The sequence below is a fragment of the Scyliorhinus canicula genome, chromosome 10 (assembly GCF_902713615.1).
Source record: "Scyliorhinus canicula chromosome 10, sScyCan1.1, whole genome shotgun sequence".
Taxonomy (NCBI): Eukaryota; Metazoa; Chordata; class Chondrichthyes; order Carcharhiniformes; family Scyliorhinidae; genus Scyliorhinus; species Scyliorhinus canicula.
Genome location: NC_052155.1, coordinates 18322184 through 18346504, shown reverse-complemented (window position 1 = coordinate 18346504; position 24321 = coordinate 18322184). Strand labels below are relative to the sequence as shown.

Below are 24321 nucleotides of genomic sequence, written 5' to 3'. Positions count from 1 at the left end.
TCTGAAACTTTCTTTCAAAAATACAAGTCACAACATATTGCATTAGTGCCGAGATTTTTTACGTGCTGGGGTACGTTTTCACAGCGTTTTGCCTTACTTAAAAGGCAAAGTATTGTGGATGCTGGAAATCTGAACTTGAAGCAGAAAATGCTGAAAATATTCAGGAGGTTAGGCAGCATCTGGGGGAGCTATTGGCCTTTGAACTCTGGTTCCTGCTCCGCAGATGCGGAGTAATTTCAGTATTTTTGATTTTTATTCTGCCCTTGACGTTCTGCAACTGATGACTAATGATGCTACAATAACCAGAGAGAGGTATCGAGAGAATACATTGAAACATGGCTCTCAAGAATGTCAGCTTCAAAAAAATTGTCGCTGCAAACCCATCTACTCTTGGTCCATCATCTGTTTGATCATCTGCCCTAGGACATGCTGATACTGTTCAGTCGGTATGCCAATTCCCTCCTGACTGGCCTTCTGTTCTGCAAATGTCCTCTCACCCAAATCACTGCCGCCCAAATCCAAACTTTTTTTATTCATTCAAGGCATGTGGGCTTTGCTTTTTTTTTTCTTTTTTTTTTTAAATTTAGATTACCCAATTATTTTTTCCAATTAAGGGGCAATTTAGCGTGGCCAATCCACCTACTCTGCACATTTTTGGGTTGTGGGGGCGAAACCCACGCAGACACGGGGAGAATGTGCGAACTCCACACGAACAGTGACCCAGAGCCGGGATCGAACCTGGGACCTCAGCGCCGTGAGGCAGCTGTGCTAACCACTAGGCCACCGTGCTGCCCTTCATGTGGGCATTGCTGACTAGGCCAACATTTATTGTCCATTCCCAATTGCCCTTGAAAAGGTAGTGGTGAGCTGCCTTTTTAAACCACTACAAGTCCTAGTGATGTAGGTGCAAGCACAGTGCCGATAGGGAGGGTGTTCCAGGATTTTGACAGTGAAGGAACAGCGATATATTTCCAATTCAGGATAGTCAGTGGCTGGTAGGGAAAATTCCCTTGTGGCTGCTGCATTTGATCTTCTAGATTAGTGCTTCTCAAAGCGTGGTACGCGTACCGGTGCCGGTACGCAAGCCATCGTCTGCCGGTACTTGGAGTGTTTCCAGAAAAGAAAGAGACAGTAATCCTGGATTGGCTTGTTTCGCTCACCAAAGAGCCATCGTCTGCCGGTACTTGGAGTGTTTCCAGAAAAGAAAGAGACAGTAATCCTGGATTGGCTTGTTTCGCTCACCGGTCCCTGGCACATTGAAAAAAAAAACTGCCGGTACGCCACGTCAGATTGTTTGAGATGCACTGTTCTAGATGATATTGGTGCTGTCGAAGGAGCTTTGGTGAGTTCCTGCAGTTCACCGTGTAGATGGTACACATGGCTACTACTATGTGTCAATAGTGGAGGGAGTGAATGTTGTGGATGGGGTGCCAGTCAAGCGGGCTGCTTTGTCCTGGATGGTGTCAAGCTTCTTGACTGTTGTAACTGCACTTACCCAGGCAAGGGGTGAACTTTCATTACACTCCTGATGTGTGCATTGTCGCTGGGGCACAGGCTTCGGAGGGTCAGGAGGTGAGTTACTCGCCCCTGGATTCCTAGCCTCTGACCACTCCTGTAGCCACAGTATTTATATAGCTAGCCCAGTCCAGATTCTGGTCAAGGGTAAACCCCAGGATTTTTATAGTGGGGGATTCACAGAAGGTAATGCCATTGAATGTCACAAGGTGATGATTAGGTTCTCTATTATTGGAGATGGTCACTGCCTGGCACCTGTGTGGCGCAAATGTAAATTGCCATTCATCAGCCCAAGCCTGGATATTGGCTAGGTCGTGCTCCATTTGGACCGAGAGTAGATAGGTCGTGCTCCATTTGGACATGGACTGCTTCATTTTCTGAGGAGCCCCGAACGGTGCAGTCATCTGCGAAAATCCCCACTTCTTCTGACTTTATGATGAAGCAGCTGACGATGTTTGGGCCTAGTTCCCTGATGAATTCCTGCAGTGATGTCCTGGGACAGAGACGATTGACCTCCAACAACCAGATCGATCCTCCTTTGTGTCAGGTATGACTCCAATCTGTGGCTCGCTTTCCCCAAAATCCTCATTGACTCCAGTTTTGCTGGTGCTCCTTGATGCCAAACTCGTCAAACGCTGCTTTGATATCAAGACATAGACTGCAGCTCCAGCAATCCACAACTTTAATATTATTATTTGGGTTTTCAAATCACTTTGTGGCCTGACAGCCTGAGATCAGTGTAATCTGCTCCACCTCTACATATCGCCAAGATATCCGGGCCCCCTAATTCTGGCAACTCAAATTTTTCAGATTTTCCTAGTCTATCACTGGTGGCCATGACTTCAGTTGGTAAAGCCCACAGCCCAAGGGTCTCCTTCCTCAACCCCTCCGCCTCTGTCTCTCCTCCTATGCCAATATTTCCTTTTGTGATTTGGTGTCAACATTGTTTGGATAATGGATCCTGTGAAGCCCCTCAGGATATTTTGCTTCATTCAAGATGCCATACAAATCCTAGTTACTGGTGTAAGAATTCTGCTCCAATTCGATTCTGCTACAACACAAAGATACATTCCGTATGTTTCGACAAAGGTAGTTTGGGGGGGGGGTTAATTTTCCAAACATCTGGCTGTGTATCACTCGGAGGCTGTTCCTGTTTACCTTCTACTGGCCGACAACATCGATGGAGGCTCAGAGCAGGTCTACCTTCTCAGGTAAGATTATATCATTGAGCCTTTTTTCCATTCATTAAGACAGGATGTGGCCTTCACTGGCTAGGCCAGCATTTTGTTGCCCATCCCTCAAGCTCTAAATATATGAGGAGAGCAGATATTTCAAAATAATGCAAACTAAACCAAAGCAGGCAGGAAGTAGACGTTAAAATAATTGGATCACACGCCAGTTCCCTTTGTTGTGGGAAGCAAAGAAGGTTCAAATTTCCAAAACAACTAAACTCACTTCAGGGCGATGCTAAGGAAAGCCAGGTACTTCCCTCTGAGGAGCAAGGTGATCCGATAGCCACTTTTAAACAAGGGCCGGATTTCTCCGGCCGGTGGGATTCTCTGTTCCCGCCGGCAGCGCATTCCAGCCCACGGCTTTCCCGGCGACGTGGGCTGGCTTCAATGGGAAATCCCGTTGACAAGCGGCGGGAAGATAGAATCTCGCCGCCAGCGAACAGCGCGCACTCGGGAATGAGAAAATACAGCCCAAGCTATTCAAACCATTCTGCAAAAATTGAGCATTAAAGCAGATGTTACTAAATCCTAAGAGTAAATGCTCCGGAAACAGCTGGTTAATGAAAATGTACAGTGAAGAAGATGTTATTCTTACAGATTATGTACGCTCAGAAATACATATCAATGAGCAATGCTTTTAGTACATGTGGTTGAATAATTTTTTTTTTACACATTTGCAACATTTAATCTAAAATTCCACATCAATTCCATTGCTTCGGTTGGTCCCAAACTGAAACTAGATCAGTTGAGGGGTCGAGCAGATTGACAGGCCAGAACTTGACAAAAATCACAGCATTGTACCTCTGGAGAGCTCCACTTCCCCTCATCAAACAGGTCACCGAGAACGAACACGACATCTGGTTCGAAAAACCACAAGGCAGTTTGAAAAGCCCGTTCCATTTGCCATTCCCTGGAGAGAAACAGAACAGCACAAATTTCAGGCATTATTGCAGACGACATTACACAAGGCATGTCACACAATTTGTCATCTTATCCCACCACATTCCTACATAACAACACTTCAAAGTAGCTTATTTTGTGAAGTGCACTGAGGCTTGTGAAAGAGTCAGAGAATCATAGAGGTTTACAGCATGAAAACAGGACCTTTGGCCCAACTTGTCCATGCCGCCCAGATTTTATGAGTCCCACTTGCCCGCATTTGGCCCATATCCCTCTATACACGTCTTTTCCATATAACTGTCTAAATGCTTTTTAAAAGACAAAATTGTATCCGTTTCTACTACTGCGACTGGCAGCTCATTCCAGACACTCACCACCCTGCGTGTGAAAAAATTGCCCCTCTGGACCCTTTTGTATCTCTCCCCTCTCAAACCCGTGCTCTTTAGTTTTAGACTCCCCTACCTTTGGGAAAAGATGTTGTCTATCTACCTCATGCACCTCATTATTTTACAGACCTCTATAAAATCACCCCTGAGCCTCCAACGCTCCAAGGAAAAAGTCCCAGTCGATCCAGCCTCTCCTTATAACTCAAACCATCAAATGCTGGTAGCATCCTAGTAAATCTTTTCTGCAATCTTTCGAGTTTAATAACATCCTTTCTATAATAGGGTGACCAGAACTGTACACAATATTCCAAGTGTGGCCTTACTAATGTCTTGTACAACTTCAACAAGACGTCCCAACTTCTGTATTCGTCTGGTGCAGGTATGTTAATCGGAAAGCCCGTCTGTTGTAAGACAATTCCTTCTCCAGAACTGATCCCGACCTCCCAAGAATCTGATCCCTACCCTCTATTCGTGTCTCACTAGCCAAGAATTTAGCTTCTTTATGCCTACGCTGGGGAGCACATTGCAGCCAGATTAATCCTGAGTTAACCACTCCTGTTAAATCAAAGAGCAGGTCTGCCTCCTAACTGCTGGAATTATGTTTGTAGCATGCCCATTTTATTTACACCCATGCCTACATTTCATAACATTGATCGTTAGGCTCTGCAGATTTATGGGGTTGTGATGATCGGTATTTACCTTTAATACCATGCCCCTTTAAGAGGCTTGGAACCCTGGGGGACTCCGCCTCTGGCTACGCCCCCTGGAAACAGTATTTAAGATGAGACTCCATTTTGCGAGCACACTTCTCTTGGATGCTGCCCTGTTCTCTGTTTATTAAAGCCTTTGATTACTGACCTCGCTTTCGCGTCGTAATTGAGAGTGCCTCAATTTAATAAACAGAACACATCAAGATGGACAGCGGTCTGAAACCAGAGAAACTCAGCCTGGCCGGCCGGTCGCCGGAAGCCCCAGAAATTTTTAAACATTGGCTCCGGTGCTTCGAGGACTATCTGGACTCCTCACCGTCTGACGTCGACAGCGCTCGCAAGCTGCGCTTACTACGTGGCCGGGTGAGCCACCGACTCTCCGCCATGATCGAAACCGCTACGACCTATGAGGCGGCGATCGAAATATTGAAGAAACGCTTCATAAAAACTACTAACGAGGTACACGCCAGACATTTGCTCTCAACCTGCAGCCAGCGTTCCGGGGAAACGCTGGACGAGTTTGTGGAAAGACTCACCGCGCTCGCTAGGAACTGTGACCACAAAGCAGTGACGGCTGAAGAACACAGGAACTTACATATCCGCGACGCCCTTGTGTCCGGCATCAGGTCATCGTACATCCGGCAGCGGCTCCTAGAAGACGGGGCGAAGGATCTCCAAGGCACGGTAACGCTCGCCTCTTCTCTCGACACGGCCCACCGTAACCTCCGTACGTACTCCGCGGACCTTACGAACCCCTCTCGATCCCCTCCAGACTCGGCCACGCTACAGGCCTGTGCCACGCGACGATCCACTCACTCCGGGGGGCTCCCCGTGCTATTTTTGTGGGCAAGGCCAGCATCCACGCCAGCGATGCCCGGCCCGATCCGCAATCTGCAACGACTGCGGGAAGAAAGGGCACTTCGCAAAAGTCTGCCTGGCTGGGCCCAAAGGCCACAAACGAAACCCTCATCAGGCCCAGAAATCAAACTCCCGGCCTCACAGACCCCGCAACGCGGCCGCGCTGCGGCCGGACACGCCTACTTCTGACGCGTCATCGACCTCGTGCGAGTCATGGGAGCGGCCATCTTGGCGGCGGCCATCTTCGAAACCCGACACGTGCGACCGGTGGCGGTGGCCATCTTGTGACTCCTGGCGGCCATTTTGTGAGCTCGACTCTGACGGCCCGCATCTAGGAGCAATCACACTTGATCAATCGCGGCCGAAACACTTGCGAAACTCTATGATGCGGGTGCGAATCAACGGCCACGACACTCCCTGCCTATTCGACTCCGGGAGCACGGAGAGCTTTATCCACCCAGACACGGTAAGGCGCTGCTCCCTGCGCATCCATCCCGCCTCCCAAACTATCACACTCGCCTCAGGGTCCCATTTGGTTCAAATCACAGGGTATTGTGTCACAGACCTCGCAATTCAAGGCGCGAAATACTCCCGTTTTAAACTTTACATCTTTCCTCAACTCTGCGCCCCCCTGCTGCTTGGCCTCGACTTTCAGTGCAGCCACCGGAGCCTGACACTGCAGTTCGGCGGACCCCTGCCCCCACTCACAGTATGCAGTCTGGCGACACTCAAAGTTGCGCCACCCCGCCTCTTCGCGAACCTCACTCCCAACTGTAAGCCCATCGCCACCAAGAGTCGCCGGTACAGTACCCAAGACTTGACTTTTATCAAGTCAGAGGTTCAGCGACTACTAAAAGAGGGGGGTCATAGAGGCCAGCAACAGCCCTTGGAGAGCCCAAGTATTGGTAGTCCGCTCCGGGGAAAAGCAACGCATGGTAGTGGATTATAGCCAGACAATAAACCGCTTCACACAACTCGATGCTTACCCACTTCCCCGCATAGCTGAAATGGTGACTCAAACCGCCCAGTATCGGGTATTCTCCACGGTTGACCTCAAATCGGCCTACCATCAACTCCCTATTCGCTCAGAGGACCGCCCCTACACGGCTTTTGAAGCAGCCGGTCGGCTGTTTCACTTCCTCAGGGTACCCTTTGGTGTTACAAACAGAGTCTCCGTTTTCCAGAGGGCGATGGATCAAATGGTGGACCAGTACGGCTTACGGGGCGACCTTCCCGTACTTGGACAATGTCACCATCTGCGGCCATGACCAGCAGGACCACGACGCAAACCTGAGGAAGTTCCTCCAGACTGCCCGGGCCCTCAACCTCACGTACAACAAAGAGAAATGCGTGTTCCACACAACCCGGCTCGCCATCCTCGGCTACGTCGTGAAGAACGGGGTCCTAGGCCCGGACCCCGACCGCATACGTCCCCTTAAGGAACTCCGCCTCCCCCGTAGCCTCAAGGCACTCAAACGGTGCTTGGGGCTTTTCTCCTATTACGCCCAGTGGGTCCCCAGATATGCGGACAAAGCCCGGCCACTCATTAAGACCACGGTTTTTCCCCTGACGGATGAGGCCCAGTCGGCTTTCAACCGTATCAAGGCCGGCATCATCAAGGCCGCCATGCACGCGGTGGATGAAGCCATTCCCCTCCAAATAGAAAGCGATGCATCAGACGTCGCCCTGGCTGCTACCCTCAACCAAGCGGGCAGACCGGTAGCGTTCTTCTCCCGAACCCTCAACGCCTCGGAAATTCGACACTCTGCAGTCGAGAAGGAGGCACAAGCCATAGTGGAGGCCGTGCGACACTGGAGGCACTACCTAGCTGGTAGGAGGTTCACCCTCATCACCGACCAACGGTCGGTCGCCTTTATGTTCGATAACGCACAACGGGGCAAAATAAAGAACGACAAGATTCTGAGGTGGAGAATAGAGCTCTCCACCTATACGTACGATATTAAATATCACCCGGGGAAGCTCAACGAGTCCCCAGATGCCCTGTCTCGCGGGACGTGCGCCAACGTGCAATTGGACCGCCTGAGAGCCATCCACGATGACCTCTGCCACCCGGGGGTCACCCGGCTTGCCCACTTCATCAAGTTCCGCAACCTGCCCTACTCCACAGGAGAGGTCAAGGCCATGACTAAGGCATGCCAGATCTGTGCGGAATGCAAACCGCAGTTCTATCGACCAGACAAGGCCCGCCTGATAAAGGCCTCTGGGCCCTTTGAGCGACTAAGCGTGGACTTCAAAGGGCCCCTCCCGTCCAACAACCGCAACATCTAATTCCTCACCGTCATCGACGAATTCTCCCGCTTCCCTTTTGCTGTCCCCTGCCCCGATACTACCTCGGCCTCCGTGATCAAGGCACTGCGCAGCATCTTCGCTCTGTTTGGTTTCCCCGCTTATATTCACAGCGACCGGGGTACATCGTTCATGAGCGATGAGCTGCGTCGGAAACTGCTCAGCAAGGGCATCGCCTCGAGCAGGACGAAGAGCTATAACCCGCGGGGAAACGGGCAAGTGGAGAGGGAGAACGTGACAGTTTGGAAGGCTGTCCTCCTAGCCCTACGGTCAAGGAGTCTCCCTATCGCCCGCTGACAGGAGGTCCTACCCGATGCACTGCACTCCATTAGGTCGCTCCTCTGTACGGCCACAAACGAGACCCCTCACAATCGTTTGTTTGTCTTCCCCAGGAAGTCCACCTCTGGGGTCTCGCTTCCACCCTGGCTGACGACTCCAGGTCCAGTCCTACTCCGGAGGCATGTGAGGAGCCATAAAACGGATTCCATAGTCGAGAGGGTCCACCTGCTGCACGCAAACCCTCGTTATGCCTACGTCGAGCACCCCGACGGCAGGCAGGATACTGTATCCCTGCGAGACCTGGCACCCGCTGGCTCTCCCACCGACTCCACCGACCCTCCTACCGACCCCGACTTTTTCCCCACCGACCGCCCCCACCCCCCCCTCTACCGACGCTCCCGGCCCCGCACTGACCGCCGACTTCGACAGCGGCCCCCCCCCCCATAGCGCCCCCTGCCCCCCAGCTGGCACCGGCACCAACCACCCTAATCACTCCTGATACCCCCCCCCCTCTCCAAGGCGGGCAAAAACTCAGTCAACCGTGCTCCCGGATAGACCACCATCGGAACCGACTGCATCCACGGCGCCACCACCGGAGCAGCGAAAGTCAGCACGGACTATCAGACCACCACAAAGACATTCACCCCCGACGGACTATGTGTTTCTTTTTAAACAGGGGGTGAATGTGATGATCGGTATTTACCTTTAATACCTTGCCCCTCTGGCTACGCCCCCTGGAAACAGTATTTAAGATGAGACTCCATTTTGCGAGCACACTTCTCTTGGATGCTGCCCTGTTCTCTGTTTATTAAAGCCTTTGATTACTGACCTCGCTTTCGCGTCATACATGAGAGTGCCTCAGGGGTTCAAGTTTTGATCATGTGATTGCAATAGCTGTTTTGATGTTTTGTTGCAGTTTTGCTGTTCTGGTGCACTTTTTCACTAAAAATTGCTTAATCGGCAGGACTGCATCCTTCACGCGAGCAGAAAAAAAGTTTTGAATTTGCAGTCGACTATATTCCGAATATATATATATTTTGCACCCAAAACATTAACCCAAATTTTCTTGTCAAACACTCTTGTGTGCATGGCATCATCTTTCCAATTCTTGTGTTAGATAACATTTATTTCATTCTGCACGGGCGCATGTTTGCATTATCATCGGAATTCATCTTCTCATTTTGGTTGAATGTTTCAGAATATATAATACTAATTTTACTCCTGAACATGAAGTAACGTTTACAATTTTGAAATTAGGTTAGTTACAATGTATGATTTACTTTTGCGAATGTTGCCCGTTTATTTCTTAAAGACGCACACACACACGGCATTCATTCGCCAAATCGTATTCTGCTTGCCAGCAATTAAAAAGGAGGGTTGGCAGGTTACAAATTGCACACTGAATTCAAGGGTTTGGTGGAGATCACTGGTTGGCCCGGAGATTCAGTAATTTTTCTGATAATAGAAATAAGTGGCATAACTGTTGAAAAGCTGAAAATAGAGGAGGCCCAAAGATTTAAGGGTCCATATACATCAACCTTTAAAATGTCATGGACAGGTACAGAAAATGAGCAAGTGGAACTATGCACTAGAATATAAAAAGTTACTTCAGTATTGCAAAGCCCTGGTTGGACCACTCCTGGAATACTGTGTTCAGTGGTCTGGGCACTACACCTCAGGAAGGATATATCAGGGCAGCATGGTGGCACAGTGGTTAGCACTGGGAATATAATGCTGAGGACCTGAGTTTGAATCCCAGCACTGGGTCGCTGTCCATGTGGAGTTTGCATATTCTCCCCGTGTTTGCGTGTTTCACACTCACAACCCAAAGATGTGCAGGGTAGGTGGATTGGCCACGCTAAATTGCCCCTTAATTGGAAAAAAAAATAATTGGGCACTCTAAATTTAAAAAAAAGGGAAGGATATATTGGCCTTGAAGGGAGTGGACCTTGGATTCACCAGTGTAATACTGGGGTTTAGAAGATTAAATTAAGAACACAGATTGCATAGATCAGTTTGCATATGCAAATGTTTTGCAATGATGAAAAGATAGCTTCTATCAACATAATTTACTCTGATTGGGGCGTGTGCTGGAGTAAGGGGTCTTTCATAGAATCATAGAATTTACAGTGCAAAGGGAGGCTATTCAGCCCATCGAGTCTGCACCGGCCCTTACAAAGAGCACCCTACTCAAATCCACGTTTCTACCCTAACCCCGTAACACAATAACCTTTTTAGACACTAAGGGCAATTTAGTCGTGGCCAATCCACCTAACCTGTACATCTTTGGACTGTGGGAGGAAACCGGAGCACCCGGAGGAAACCCACGCAGACACGGGGAGAACGTGCAGATTCCGCACAGACAGTGACCCAGCAGGGAATTGAACCTGGGACCCTGGAGCTGTGAAGCAATTGTGATAACCACTATGCTACTGTGCTGCCCACGGTACTGTTTCTTCAAGTACTGTATTCAAAGACTTGGGTACCACAATTTCGGAAAGATATTCGCCCAGGAGGGAATGCAATATAAATTTACCAAAATGATACCTGGTCTTCACGGGTTAAATTACACGGACTGATTACTCAGACTAAGGTTATATTCCAGGAAGTTAGATTGTAAGAGGCGGTTTGATTGAAACATTCAAGATCTTGAGAGAAATACATGGCGGCTTCTGGGTCATTCCAACAACCCAACGTACAAATGAAGGGGTCCTTGAGCTCCTCACACCCACCTCATAAGGGCAGGGCAAGGGCACCCCCAGACCTGATCACCAGCACGGGCAAGATGCCACCTGGGTACCTTGGTACTGCCAGGGTACCACCCTGCCCAGAACCCGACCACTTGGGATACCTCTCCCCCCCAATGCCAGTACACCTAGTCCAATATTGTGGAAACCTGTGCTAATCGGTGCTCGCTCGGGATCTCCGAGGCCATTAGATCCTGTGCCTGGGGTAACCCCGGTGCAGGCGTACAGGAAAGTCTGCACATTGCAACGTTTCACGCGATCTCAAGTTGGCCGTTAGATCACACCCACTGTTTTCTGATTGGAGAGTCCAGGATTAGAGAATGACATTGGAGTTAGACCACATTCAGGAGTGGAAGCACTTTTATACGTTAAAGTAGAAGAAATTTGGAACAACTGGCAATTAGTATTCGGACAATTCTTAAATCATCAATCTGAGACTGAAAGATATTTGACAACCAGAAGAATGAAAGGGAAGGAGAAGGCAGGTACGTGGAGTTGGTTCACAGGGGTCCAGATTTCCCGAGAATGGGTAACATCGGATTCCTACTCCACTCGAAAACTCAATGCTGCCCCACGTGTCCTCTGGGATCTGCCAAGTCCAGCTTTTCCAGAAATTGAGAGTGCAGCATCCCTCGGGAGAGCTCCAAAATGGAGTAGCGTCAGAGGGAAGAAAGAACACGCTCCCTTTTCACTGCACCATCTGCCATAAGGTGGTCTCACACTATTACTTAAGGAGTTAGTTGCTGCAGTAAGGAGGGATGATATCTAGGAAGGGTCTTCAAAGGAGACTTTGTGGGTAGAAATTCGGAATAAAAAGGGGGCAGTCACATTGCTGAGAGTGTTTTATAGGCCCCAGAGGGCAACAGAGGAGCAGATACGCAGACAATTCACTGAAGTGTGTAAAAACAACAGAGTAACTATATTAGGGGATTTCAACTTCCCCACCATTAATTGGGATATTCATAGTGTCAAGGGTTTAGGGGGGTGGATTTCTTGAAATGTATTCAGGAGAGCTTATTATGTCAATATGTAGAACGTTCAACAAGGGACAGCACAGTGCTGGATCTAATTTTGGAAGACAATGCTGAACATAGAACAGTACAGCACAGAGCAGGCCCTTCGGCCCTCGATGTTGTGCCGAGCATTGTTCGAAACAAAGATCAAGCTATCCCACTCCCTGTCATTCCGGTATGCTCCATGTGCCTATCCAATAACCGCTTGAAAGTTCCTAAAGTGTCCGACTCCACTATCACAGCAGGCAGTCCATTCCATGCCCTAACCACTCTCTGAGCAAAGAACCTACCTCGGATATCCCTCCTATATTTCCCACCCTGAACCTTAAAGTTATGCCCCCTTGTAACAGTTACATCCACCCAAGGAAATAGTCTCTGAACGTCCACTCTATCTATCCCCCACATCATGGTCTTCACCTGAACCAGAGGGGTACCAATATCCTGGGGGGGAGATTTGCTAGTGCTCTTCCGGGGGGGGGGGGGGGGGTTTAAACTAAATCAGCAGGGGGATGGGAACCTAAATTGTAGTCCCAGTGTACAGGATGTTGAGAGTAGTGAGGTCAGGGATAGGGTTAAAAGTTCGAAAGAGGGCACCGGCAAGCAAGATGCTGGTTTGAAGTGTGTCTACTTCAACGCCAGGAGCATCCGGAATGAGGTGGGTGAGCTTGCAGCATGGGTTGGTACCTGGGATCTCGATGTTGTGGCGATTTCGGAGACATGGGTAGAGCAGGGACAGGAATGGTTGTTGCAGGTTCCAGGATTTAGATGCTTCTGTAAGAACAGAGAAGATGGTAAAAGAGGGGGGGGGGGGGGGGTTTGGCATTGTTAATCAAGGAAAGTATTACGGCGGTAGAAAGGACGTTTGAGGACTCGTCTACTGAGGTAGTATGGGCCGAGGTTAGGAACAGGAGACGAGAGGTCACCCTGTTGGGAGTTGTCTATAGACCTCCGAATAGTTCCAGAGATGTAGAAGAAAGGATTGCAAAGATGATTCTTGACAGGAGCGAGAGTAACAGGGTAGTTGTTATGGGGGACTTTAACTTTCCAAATATTGACTGGAAATACTATAGTTCGAGTACTATAGATGGGTCAGTTTTTGTGCAGTGTGTGCAGGAGGGTTTTCTGACACAGTATGTAGACAGGCCAACAAGGGGCGAGGCCACATTGGATTTGGTACTGGGTAATGAACCCGGCCAGGTGTTAGATTTAGATGTAGGTGAGCACTTTGGTGATAGTGATCACAACTCGGTTATGTTTACTTTAGCAATGGGCAGGGATAGGTATATACCGCAAGGCAAGAATTATAGCTGGGGGAAAGGCAATTATGATGCTATTCGGCAAGATTTAGGATGTATAGGATGGGGAAGGAAACTGCAGGGGATGGGTACAATCGAAATGTGGAGCTTTTTCAAGGAACAGCTACTGCGTGTCCTTGATAAGTATGTACCTGTCAGGCAGGGAGGAAGTTGTCGAGCAAGGGAACCATGGTTTACTAAGGAAGTTGAAGCACTTGTCAAGAGGAAGAAGAAGGCTTATGTTAGGATGAGACATGAAGGCTCAGTTAGGGCACTTGAGAGTTACAAATTAGCCAGGAAGGACCTAAAGGGAGAGTTAAGAAGAGCAAGGAGAGGACACGAAAAGTCGTTGGCGGATAGGATCAAGTAAAACCCTAAGGCTTTCTATAGGTATATCAGGAACAAAAGAATGACTAGAGTAAGATTAGGGCCAATCAAGGATAGTAGTGGAATGTTGTGTGTGGAATCAGAGGAGATAGGGGAAGCGTTAAATGGATATTTTTCGTCAGTGTTTACACTGGAGAAAGACAATGTTGTCGAGGAGAACACTCAGGTTCAGTCGACCAGGCTAGATGGAATTGAGGTTCAAAAGGAGGAGGTGTTATCAATTTTGGAAAATGTCAAAATAGATAAGTCCCCTGGGCCAGATGGGATTTATCCTAGGATTCTCTGGGAAGCCAGGGAGGAGATTGCAGAGCCTTTGTCCTTGATCTTTATGTCGTCTTTGTCGACAGGAATAGTGCCAGAAGACTGGAGGATAGCAAATGTTGTCCCCTTGTTCAAGAAGGGGAGTAGAGACAACCCTGGTAATTATAGACCTGTGAGCCTTACTTCGGTTGTGGGTAAAATGTTGGAAAAGGTTATAAGAGATAGGGTTTATAATCATCTTGAAAAGAACAAGTTGATTAGCGATAGTCAACACGGTTTTGCGAAGGGTAGGTCATGCCTCACAAACCTTATTGAGTTTTTTGAGAAGGAGACAAACAGGTGGATCAGGGTAAAGCGGTTGATGTGGTGTATATGGATTTCAGTAAGGCGTTTGATAAGGTTCCCCACGGTAGGCTATTGCAGAAAATAAGGAAGTATGGGATTGAAGGTGATTTAGCGGTTTGGATCAGTAATTGGCTAGCTGAAAGAAGACAGAGGGTGGTGGTTGATGGCAAATGTTCATCCTGGAGTTCAGTTACTAGTGGTGTACCACAAGGATCTGTTTTGGGGCCACTGCTGTTTGTCATTTTTATAAATGACCTGGAAGAGGGTGTAGAAGGATGGGTTAGTAAATTTGCAGATGACACAAAGGTCGGTGGAGTTGTGGATAGTGCTGAAGGATGTTATAGGATGCAGAGGGACATAGATAAGCTGCAGAGCTGGGCTGAGAGGTGGCAGACGGAGTTTAATGCGGAAAAGTGTGAGGTGGTTCACTTTGGAAGGAGTAACAGGAATGCAGAGTACTGGGCTAATGGCAAGATTCTTGGTAGTGTAGATGAACAGAGAGATCTTGGCATCCAGGTACATAAATCCCTGAATGTTGCCACCCAGGTTAATAGGGCTGTTAAGAAGGCATATGGTGTGCTAGCCTTTATCAGCAGGGGGATTGAGTTTCGGAGCCACAAGGTCATGCTGCAGCTGTACATAACTCTGGTGCGGCCGCACCTGGAGTACTGCGTGCAGTTCTGGTCCCCACATTATAGGAAGGATGTGGAAGCTTTGGAAAGGGTTCAGAGGAGATTTACTAGGATGTTGCCTGGTATGGAGGGAAGGTCTTACGAGGAAAGGCTTAGGGATTTGAGGTTGTTTTCGTTAGAGAGAAGGCTGAGAGGTGACTTAATAGAGACATATAAGATAGTCAGAGGGTTAGATAGGGTGGACAGTGAGAGTCTTTTTCCTCGGATGGTGATGTCAGAGGCAGTTTCTTTACTCAGAGAGTAGTAGGGGTGTGGAACGCCCTGCCTGCAACAGTAGTAGACTCGCCAACTTTAAGGGCATTTAAGTGGTCACTGGATAGACATATGGATGAAAATGGAATAGTGTAGGTCAGATAGGCTTCAGATGGTTTCACAGGTCGGCGCAACATCGAGGGCCGAAGGGCCCGTACTGCGCTGTAGTGTTCTATGTTCTATGTTCTATCATCTTATAAACCTCTATTAAGTCGCCTCTCATCCTCCTCCGCTCCAAAGAGAAAAGCCCTAGCTCCCTCAACCTTTCCTCATAAGACCTATCCTGCAAACCAGGCAGCATCCTGGTAAATCTCCTTTGCACCCTTTCCAATGCTTCCACATTGTAGTAATCAACGGGAGGCAGGAGTTCCGTCACCACACCAATGTTTATTTACAATAACGATATTACAGGAGCAGCTACAAACAGTGCTGCTAGCAGTCCAGTCAACTTAAGACTGACTCACAAAGCCTACACAGGTGATTATATGGGCCCCCTCAATGAGCTATCATTGAGGGAGCTCATACTCCAATTGGCCAACCAATAAAGCCAATTGGAGTTCATTACACCACTCCCCCCCCCCAAGGTCCGAGGAATTCCTGCCAGCTGGCATTCTTCTCAGCTTCTTCCTGCTCCTCATGTCTGGGTCTGTCACCTCTGTGTCGTCCGCCGGGTCGTTCTCCGAAGTGGGCGGGGTGTACCTTATATGTGCCCGTCTTTTCCTTGACGACCTCCTTGTAAGTTGTTCTTCCTCCTCCTCGGGGAGAGGTGTCGCGGCGGCCTCGTTGAGTGTGTCCATCTCCAACTCTGACGACTGGATGACGGGGTCTGGAGAAATTGCTCGGGGCTGGGGTGTGGGTATCCTTTCCGTCTGGACTATCCCAGCTTGAGGCGGTCCTACTTCGCCTGCCTCCAGGTGTGGTTCCGCTGTCCTTATTTGGTCTAGGTGTTTCTTCAGCACCTTACCTCCTATTGAAACCTCATAGGATATGGGCCCCGTTTGGGACTCTACCGTGCCTTTGACCCACGTTGGTCCATTCCCATAATTCTTGACCCAAACCGGTGCCCCCACCTGGAAATATCTCTGCTGCCGACTATTATCATGCCCCCGTAAAATTTGGGAAAAGGAGACTCAGCCTCTTTCGCAGCCACCTTCCCATTAAGAGTTCAGCTGGCGGTATGCCCGTTGTGGAATGCGGTGTGGTCCTGTAATCAAACAGCCAGCGGGAGAGCTTTGTGTCTATTGACGCTGCCGGCTGCTTCTTGAGTCCCGCTTTAAGTGTCTAGACCGCTCTCTCTGCCAGGCCGTTGGTCGCTGGATGGTAAGGGGCTGTTTTTATGTGACGGACTCCGTTTTCCTTCAGGAATTTTCCAAATTCCCCACTTGTTAATGCCGTTCCGTTGTCCGACACCAATACCTCCGGAAGTCCATGTGTTGCAAACGAGGCCCTGAGCTTTTCAATTGTCGATGCTGTGCTTGCCATGTTTACCCGGTGGACGTCCAACCATTTGGAGTGGGCGTCCACTATCACCAAAAACATTGAGCCCATGAAAGGGCCGGCGTGGTCAATATGCAGGCGGGTCCACGGTCTGCCTGGCCATTCCCACAGGTGCAATGGCGCTGCTGGTGGCACTCTTTGCCCCTGTTGGCACTCCTGGCACCGACGTACCAAGGTTGCTATGTCTGTGTCCAAACCTGGCCACCAAACGTAGCTTCGAGCTAGCATCTTCATTTTAGACACCACCCCTGGGTGTCCGTGATGTAACTCAGTTAAGATTGCCTGACGGCCCTGAGCTGCGACGATTACCCGGTAGCATGGTGGTTAGCATAAATGCTTCACATCTCCAGGGTCCCAGGTTCGATTCTCGGCTGGGTCACTGTCTGTGCGGAGTCTGCACGTCCTCCCCGTGTGTGCGTGGGTTTCCTCCGGGTGCTCCGGTTTCCTCCCACAGTCCAAAGATGTGCGGGTTAGGTGGATTGGCCATGCTAAAAAGTAAGGTTAAGGGGGGGGTTGTTGGGTTACGGGTATAGGGTGGATACGTGGGTTTGAGTAGGGTGATCATGGCTTGGCACAGCAACGAGTGCCGAAGGGCCTGTTCTGTGCTGTACTGTTCTATGAATTATTCTATAAGACAGAGTAAGGGCAATAAAAGAAGTCCCAGCTCCCACCACGGTCCAGGAGTTACCAATTTTGAAGCCAGACGGCTCGATACGTCTCTGTGGAGATTTCAAACAGACAGTAAACAAATACGCACTGCTGGACAAATACCCAATCCCGAAAATAGACGACCTATATTTCAAATTGGCAGGTGGGCTTTTGTTCACGAAACTAGACATGAGCCACGCCTACCTGCAGTTAAAACTGGACAAGGGCTCCAAGAAGTTTGCTACGATCAACACCCTGAAGGGCCTTTTTCGTTATACTAGGCTACCTTTTGGAGTGTCATCAGCCTGCGCTATATTCCAGCATACGATGGAAAATATTCTGCAGGGACTACCGCAGGTGGCGATTTATTTGGACGATGTCTTAATCACGGGTAGGACAAACAGGGAACACTTAAGGAACCTGGAGGAAGTGCTCAGGCGTTTCGCAAAGGCAGGCGTACGGCTAAAAAGGGAAAAATGTGTTTTTCTGGCCCCACAAGTGACGTACCTGGGATATAAAGTAGACGAGTCAGGCTTACATCCATTAGAAGACAGAGTAAGGGTAATAAAAGAAGCCCCAGCAATAAAAGAAGCACTGTTGGGTAGGGTTTGGGGGAATCCCAATATATTCTCTCAGTATACCAAGGGAAAGAGAATAACCAGGGAAAGAGTAGGCCTATGAGGGCAATCAGTGCATGGAGACGAAGGGCAATGTTAACAAAGATTTCATCTCTCTCTTCACTCAGGAGGAGGATGTTGGTGCAGAATTTAGGGAGAGGGACGATGAGGTTCTTGAACTGTTTGACATATAGATGAAAATGTGGCGGGAATGATAAGTAAGTTTGCTGCTGACACAAAGATTGACAGGGTGGTTAATAGTCAGGAAGAAGGTCTTAGGTTGCAGGAGATATAGACGGGTTGGTCAAATGGGCAGATCAGTAGCAGATGGAACGTAACCCTGAAAAGAGTGAGGTGATGCACTTTGGAAGGAGTAACAAGACAAGGGAGTACTCAATGGATGGCAGGGCACTAGGATGCTCAGAGGAACATAGAGATCTTGGGGTGCTTGTCCACAGATCCCTGAAGGGCAGGTAATAGAGTAGTTAAGCAGGCATACAGGACACTTGCCTGTATCAGTTGTGGTATAGGTTATAAGCAGAGGGACGTTATGTTGGAGCTGTATAGGACTTTGGTTAGGCCACAGCTGGAGTAATATGTTCTGTTATGGTCACTCACTATAAGAAGGATGTGATTGCGTTGGTGAGGGTGCAGAGGAGGTTCACCAGGATGTTGCCTGGGCTGGGACGTTTGAGCTATGAACAGAGGCTGGATAGGCTTGGGTTGTTTTTGTTGGAGCAAAGAAGGCAGAGAGGGGTCCTGATTGAGGTGTCTATGATTATGAGGGGCAAGGACAGGGTAGATAAGAAGTAGCTGTTCCCCTTAGTTGAAAGGTCAATAACGGGGGGGCTTAAATTTAAGGTGAGGGGCAAGAGGTTTAGAAGAGATTTGAGGAAAACAAATTTTCACACAGAGGGTGGTGGGAGTGTGGAATGCACTGCCTCTGGGAGGAGAAGAAGTTGGAAACTTCACAACCTTTCAAAAGTACATGGATGAACACTTGAAATGTCATAACATTCAAGACTATGGGCCAAGTGCTGGAAAGTGGGATTAGTGCAGATTTAGTGTAGTTTTGTCGGAGCAGACCTGATGGGCCAAAGGGCCTCTTCTGTCCTGTATGACTCTATGACTATGAGGTAAGTTTAAATGTCCAATTTCAATGTTAGTGAATGAGTGAGTGGGTGAATGTTAGAGAATGGGTAAGGTGGGCTAAGTGAGTGGTTGGATAGCGTGGGTGGGGTAAATGGGCAAGGCAAGATGGGCAAGGCAGGAGAGGTGGGTAAATGGATGTGGTGGGAATCAGGTGTGGGTGGTATAATGGTAGTCGGCTAGTCGGAGGGGGGGAGACGTACATCCTGTGTAAATAATTGGGGGATCGGTTGTGTAGTTACTCAGATATTAGATTAGGTTTTAATCTGTCCAACATATCCTGGGTAATTATTCAGGTACATACAACGGAACTGTCCAAAGTTCCCAACTCTTAACTCAGTGAAGGAGATATTTGCAAAGGGTCCCAGGGAGCAAGAAAATATTCCATCACAGGCCCCTCCCAGGAAATGCACATATAAATCAGCTCGTCAGAACATACACTGGGGGCTGACACACTTCTCAATAATACACCCAGTCACTGCCGATACAAAGGCTGTAAGATCTTAGCCCGTTCGTTAATGGTGGTACAATCCTGAGGTGCTAAATGGTCCACTGTCACTCCTGTATTTCCTGTAAGCCTTATTCTCCGGTTCATCAGACAGCACAGTGGTTAACACTGCTGCCTCACAGTGCTAGGGAGCCGGGTTCGATTAGCAACTTGGGTGACTGTGTGGAGTTTGCATGTTCACCCCATGTGCTCCGATTTCCTCCCACCCAAAGATGTGCAGGTTAGGTGGATTGGCCATGAAACAAAATTGCCTCTGAGTGTCCAAAGATGTCCAGATCAGGTCATGATCAATGCGTTGGGTTACCAAAATAGGGCGGGGAGTGGGCCCAGGTAGGGTGCTATTTCAGAGGGTCAGTGCAGACTCAATGGGCTGAATGGCCTCCTTCTGCACTGTAGGGATTCTACGGAATTTCAAAACGTATGATACTTTACATGACTTTCCCAGCTGTAAGTTAACAAATCAACATTTACAGTAAACTCTTCACTGTTATTCAAAGCAGTCTCGTATTTTGCTTTATACACATGCACAGGGTCACAGTAAATTGAAGATTTGAAAATCCAAGTTTCGACAGAACAGCATTGTGCGGTGCAGTACTGAGGGACTGCAGCATTGTGCGGTGCAGTACTGAGGGACTGCAGCATTGTGCGGTGCAGTACTGAGGGACTGCAGCATCGTGCGGTGCAGTACTGAGGGACTGCAGCATCATGCGGTGCAGTACTGAGGGACTGCAGCATCATGCGGTGCAGTACTGAGGGACTGCAGCATTGTGCGGTGCAGTACTGAGGGACTGCAGCATCGTGCGGTGCAGTACTGAGGGACTGCAGCATTGTGCGGTGCAGTACTGAGGGACTGCAGCATTGTGCGGTGCAGTACTGAGGGACTGCAGCATTGTGCGGTGCAGTACTGAGGGACTGCAGCATTGTGCGGTGCAGTACTGAGGGACTGCAGCATTGTGCGGTGCAGTACTGAGGGACTGCAGCATTGTGCGGTGCAGTACTGAGGGACTGCAGCATTGTGCGGTGCAGTACTGAGGGACTGCAGCATTGTGCGGTGCAGTACTGAGGGACTGCAGCATTGTGCGGTGCAGTACTGAGGGACTGCAGCATTGTGCGGTGCAGTACTGAGGGACTGCAGCATTGTGCGGTGCAGTACTGAGGGACTGCAGCATTGTGCGGTGCAGTACTGAGGGACTGCAACATCGTGCGGTGCAGTACTGAGGGACTGCAGCATCGTGCGGTGCAGTACTGAGGGACTGCAGCATTGTGCGGTGCAGTACTGAGGGACTGCAGCATCGTGCGGTGCAGTACTGAGGGACTGCAGCATTGTGCGGTGCAGTACTGAGGGACTGCAGCATTGTGCGGTGCAGTACTGAGGGACTGCAGCATCATGCGGTGCAGTACTGAGGGACTGCAGCATTGTGCGGTGCAGTACTGAGGGACTGCAGCATCGTGCGGTGCAGTACTGAGGGACTGCAGCATTGTGCGGTGCAGTACTGAGGGACTGCAGCATCGTGCGGTGCAGTACTGAGGGACTGCAGCATCGTGCGGTGCAGTACTGAGGGACTGCAGCATTGTGCGGTGCAGTACTGAGGGACTGCAGCATCGTGCGGTGCAGTACTGAGGGACTGCAGCATTGTGCGGTGCAGTACTGAGAGACTGCAGCATCGTGCGGTGCAGTACTGAGGGACTGCAGCCTTGTGCGGTGCAGTACTGAGGGACTGCAGCATCGTGCGGTGCAGTACTGAGGGACTGCAGCCTTGTGTGGTGCAGTACTGAGGGACTGCAGCATCGTGCGGTGCAGTACTGAGGGACTGCAGCATTGTGCGGTGCAGTACTGAGGGACTGCAGCATTGTGCGGTGCAGTACTGAGGGACTGCAGCATCGTGCGGTGCAGTACTGAGGGACTGCAGCATCATGCGGTGCAGTACTGACGGACTGCAGCATTGTGCGGTGCAGTACTGAGGGACTGCAGCATTGTGCGGTGCAGTACTGAGGGACTGCAGCATTGTGCGGTGCAGTACTGAGGGACTGCAGCATTGTGCGGTGCAGTACTGAGGGACTGCAGCATTGTGCGGTGCAGTACTGACGGACTGCAGCATCGTGTGGTGCAGTACTGACGGACTGCAGCATCGTGCGGTGCAGTACTGAGGGACTGCAGCATTGTGCGGTGCAGTACTGAGGGACTGCAGCATTGTGCGGTGCAGTACTGAGGGACTGCAGCATTGTGCGGTGCAGTACTGAGGGACTGCAGCATTGTGCGGTGCAGTACTGAGGGACTGCAGCATTGTGCGGTGCAGTACTGAGGGACTGCAGCATCATGCGGTGCAGTACTGAGGGACTGCAGCATTGTGCGGTGCAGTACTGAGGGACTGCAGCATTGTGCGGTGCAGTACTGAGGGACTGCAGCATCATGCGGTGCAGTACTGAGGGACTGCAACATTGTGCGGTGCAGTACTGAGGGACTGCAGCATTGTGCGGTGCAGTACTGAGGGACTGCAGCATCGTGCGGTGCAGTACTGAGGGACTGCAGCATCATGCGGTGCAGTACTGAGGGACTGCAACATTGTGCGGTGCAGTACTGAGGGACTGCAGCATCGTGCGGTGCAGTACTGAGGGACTGCAGCATTGTGCGGTGCAGTACTGAGGGACTGCAGCATTGTGCGGTGCAGTACTGAGGGACTGCAACATTGTGCGGTGCAGTACTGAGGGACTGCAGCATTGTGCGGTGCAGTACTGAGGGACTGCAACATTGTGCGGTGCAGTACTGAGGGACTGCAGCATTGTGCGGTGCAGTACTGAGGGACTGCAGCATTGTGCAGTGCAGTACTGAGGGACTGCAGCATTGTGCGGTGCAGTACTGAGGGACTGCAACATTGTGCGTGCAGTACTGAGGGACTGCAGCATTGTGCGGTGCAGTACTGAGGGACTGCAGCATCGTGCGGTGCAGTACTGAGGGACTGCAGCATTGTGCGGTGCAGTACTGAGGGACTGCAGCATCGTGCGGTGCAGTACTGAGGGACTGCAGCATTGTGCGGTGCAGTACTGAGGGACTGCAGCATCGTGCGGTGCAGTACTGAGGGACTGCAGCATCGGACCCGCTTGCGGCCGCCATGCACATGCGCGGACCTGCTTGCGGCCGCCATGCACATGCGCGGACCATCATGTGCAGCTACGCAGTCTGTTTAGCAGGACCCCGCCGGAAGCCAGAGCTGCTGGACGCATGCCAGGTCTCTGCTCGCCTGGAAAACGGAGAATCACCCCGGAATTTCGAGGAAAAAGTCTGGAGTGATTTTCACCCGTTTTCCGGCAGGCATGGGGACATAGTCCCCAGAAGGGAGAATCCCACCCACTATCTTTCAGATGACACATTACTTGAGGCCCAGTCTGCCCTCTCAGGTAGATGGTCCCATGACACTATTTTGAAGACGAGCGAGGAAGTTATCCTCGGTGTCCTGGCCAATATTTATCCCTCAAATCAAGATCATTAAAACTACCTGGTCATTATCATATTGCTGTTTGTGGGAGCCTGCCATGTCCAATTGGCTGTCATGTCTCCTCCATCATAACAGTGACTACATTCCAAAGTGTTTTGAAGCATCTTGAGGTTGTGACAGGCTCTATAAAAATCTCTTCAACATTAAATATAAAATGCCATACACTGGTAGAATACAGTCACTTATTATGCAAGCTGGTTTCTATGTATGGCGGCAGTGGTATATAATGTGAGTCTTTGCCTGTGAGGCCTATTAACTGAGCTTCAAATTTCAGGCAGTAGCTGATGAAAGTAAGGAAAGTCCAGGGTGGAAGCAAGTTAACCTATAGATCTCCTGCAAACTATTAATCAGGATGGAGTCATTAGATACCTACACATGGTCAGGGAATATTATTGGATTACAATGCGTAATACATTTAAATGATTGATCTTTGCTGTGATAAACATTGTGTTGAAGGCATTGGTACCGAGACCCACAGAGTGTCTTTACAGCTCCGTGCTGTAGCTGGCCCATTATAAGTGTATTCCTTGAATGGTGCTGTCCAGATTGGATACTCAGGAGACAAACCCACAGCTCCAATCTCAGCTGGTTAAACAGGCAATGGAAGAAAGTGTTGAACCCATTAAACTGGTCGAATGTGATATGGAAAGCTTGCCTCGCCTGTCACCAAATTTTTCCTCAGGGTCTGCAACCACCAAAATAGTGAAGCAATGATTGTTGTGTTCTGTGATCCCACCTTTGTAATGATGTACACAGAATATCTAGTTGTTTAACTATAAAGATGATTTATTAACAAACACATGGAAAGATAACACAGGAACTATAATACAGGCAAAGGCTACTAAATGAATTCAGTGAATTCGCCGGGAACTACTCTAATTGAGACTATCCCCTCGTACGTCCTTCTACCAACTGGCAGGTGTCTCCAGTCATGTGATGGATGCCTAATGGCACCTGCTGGTCAGAGGTCATACCCATGCTATGTGCACTGATATACAACTATATACATTTATGTAACATGCCTATCATCACATCCCCCTTCCTTTGGATGCATTAATATTTACAAATATGACTGTTCTTTAAACAACCTGATATGCATGGTAACTTCAAACATACACTGTATACAGTTTATTACAAGTTTAGTCTGTAAGGTTTATGGCGTAATCTGGTTGATCTCCTGAGTGATGGCTGAATCGGCGATTGTGTACCACCTCATTCGTTGGTGTTGC

At 49.5% G+C, this 24321-nt stretch overlaps 1 protein-coding gene across 1 annotated transcript in view; it reads right to left on the bottom strand.

Annotated features, from left to right (window-relative positions):
* Positions 1–24321, bottom strand: part of mppe1 (metallophosphoesterase 1) — a 98807-nt gene that overhangs the window by 64290 nt on the left and 10196 nt on the right. Inside the window, exon 2 of the mRNA XM_038808667.1 lies at positions 3549–3657. Within this exon, the coding sequence (XP_038664595.1) occupies positions 3549–3657 (109 nt within the window). The remainder of the gene's footprint in view (positions 1–3548; positions 3658–24321) is intronic.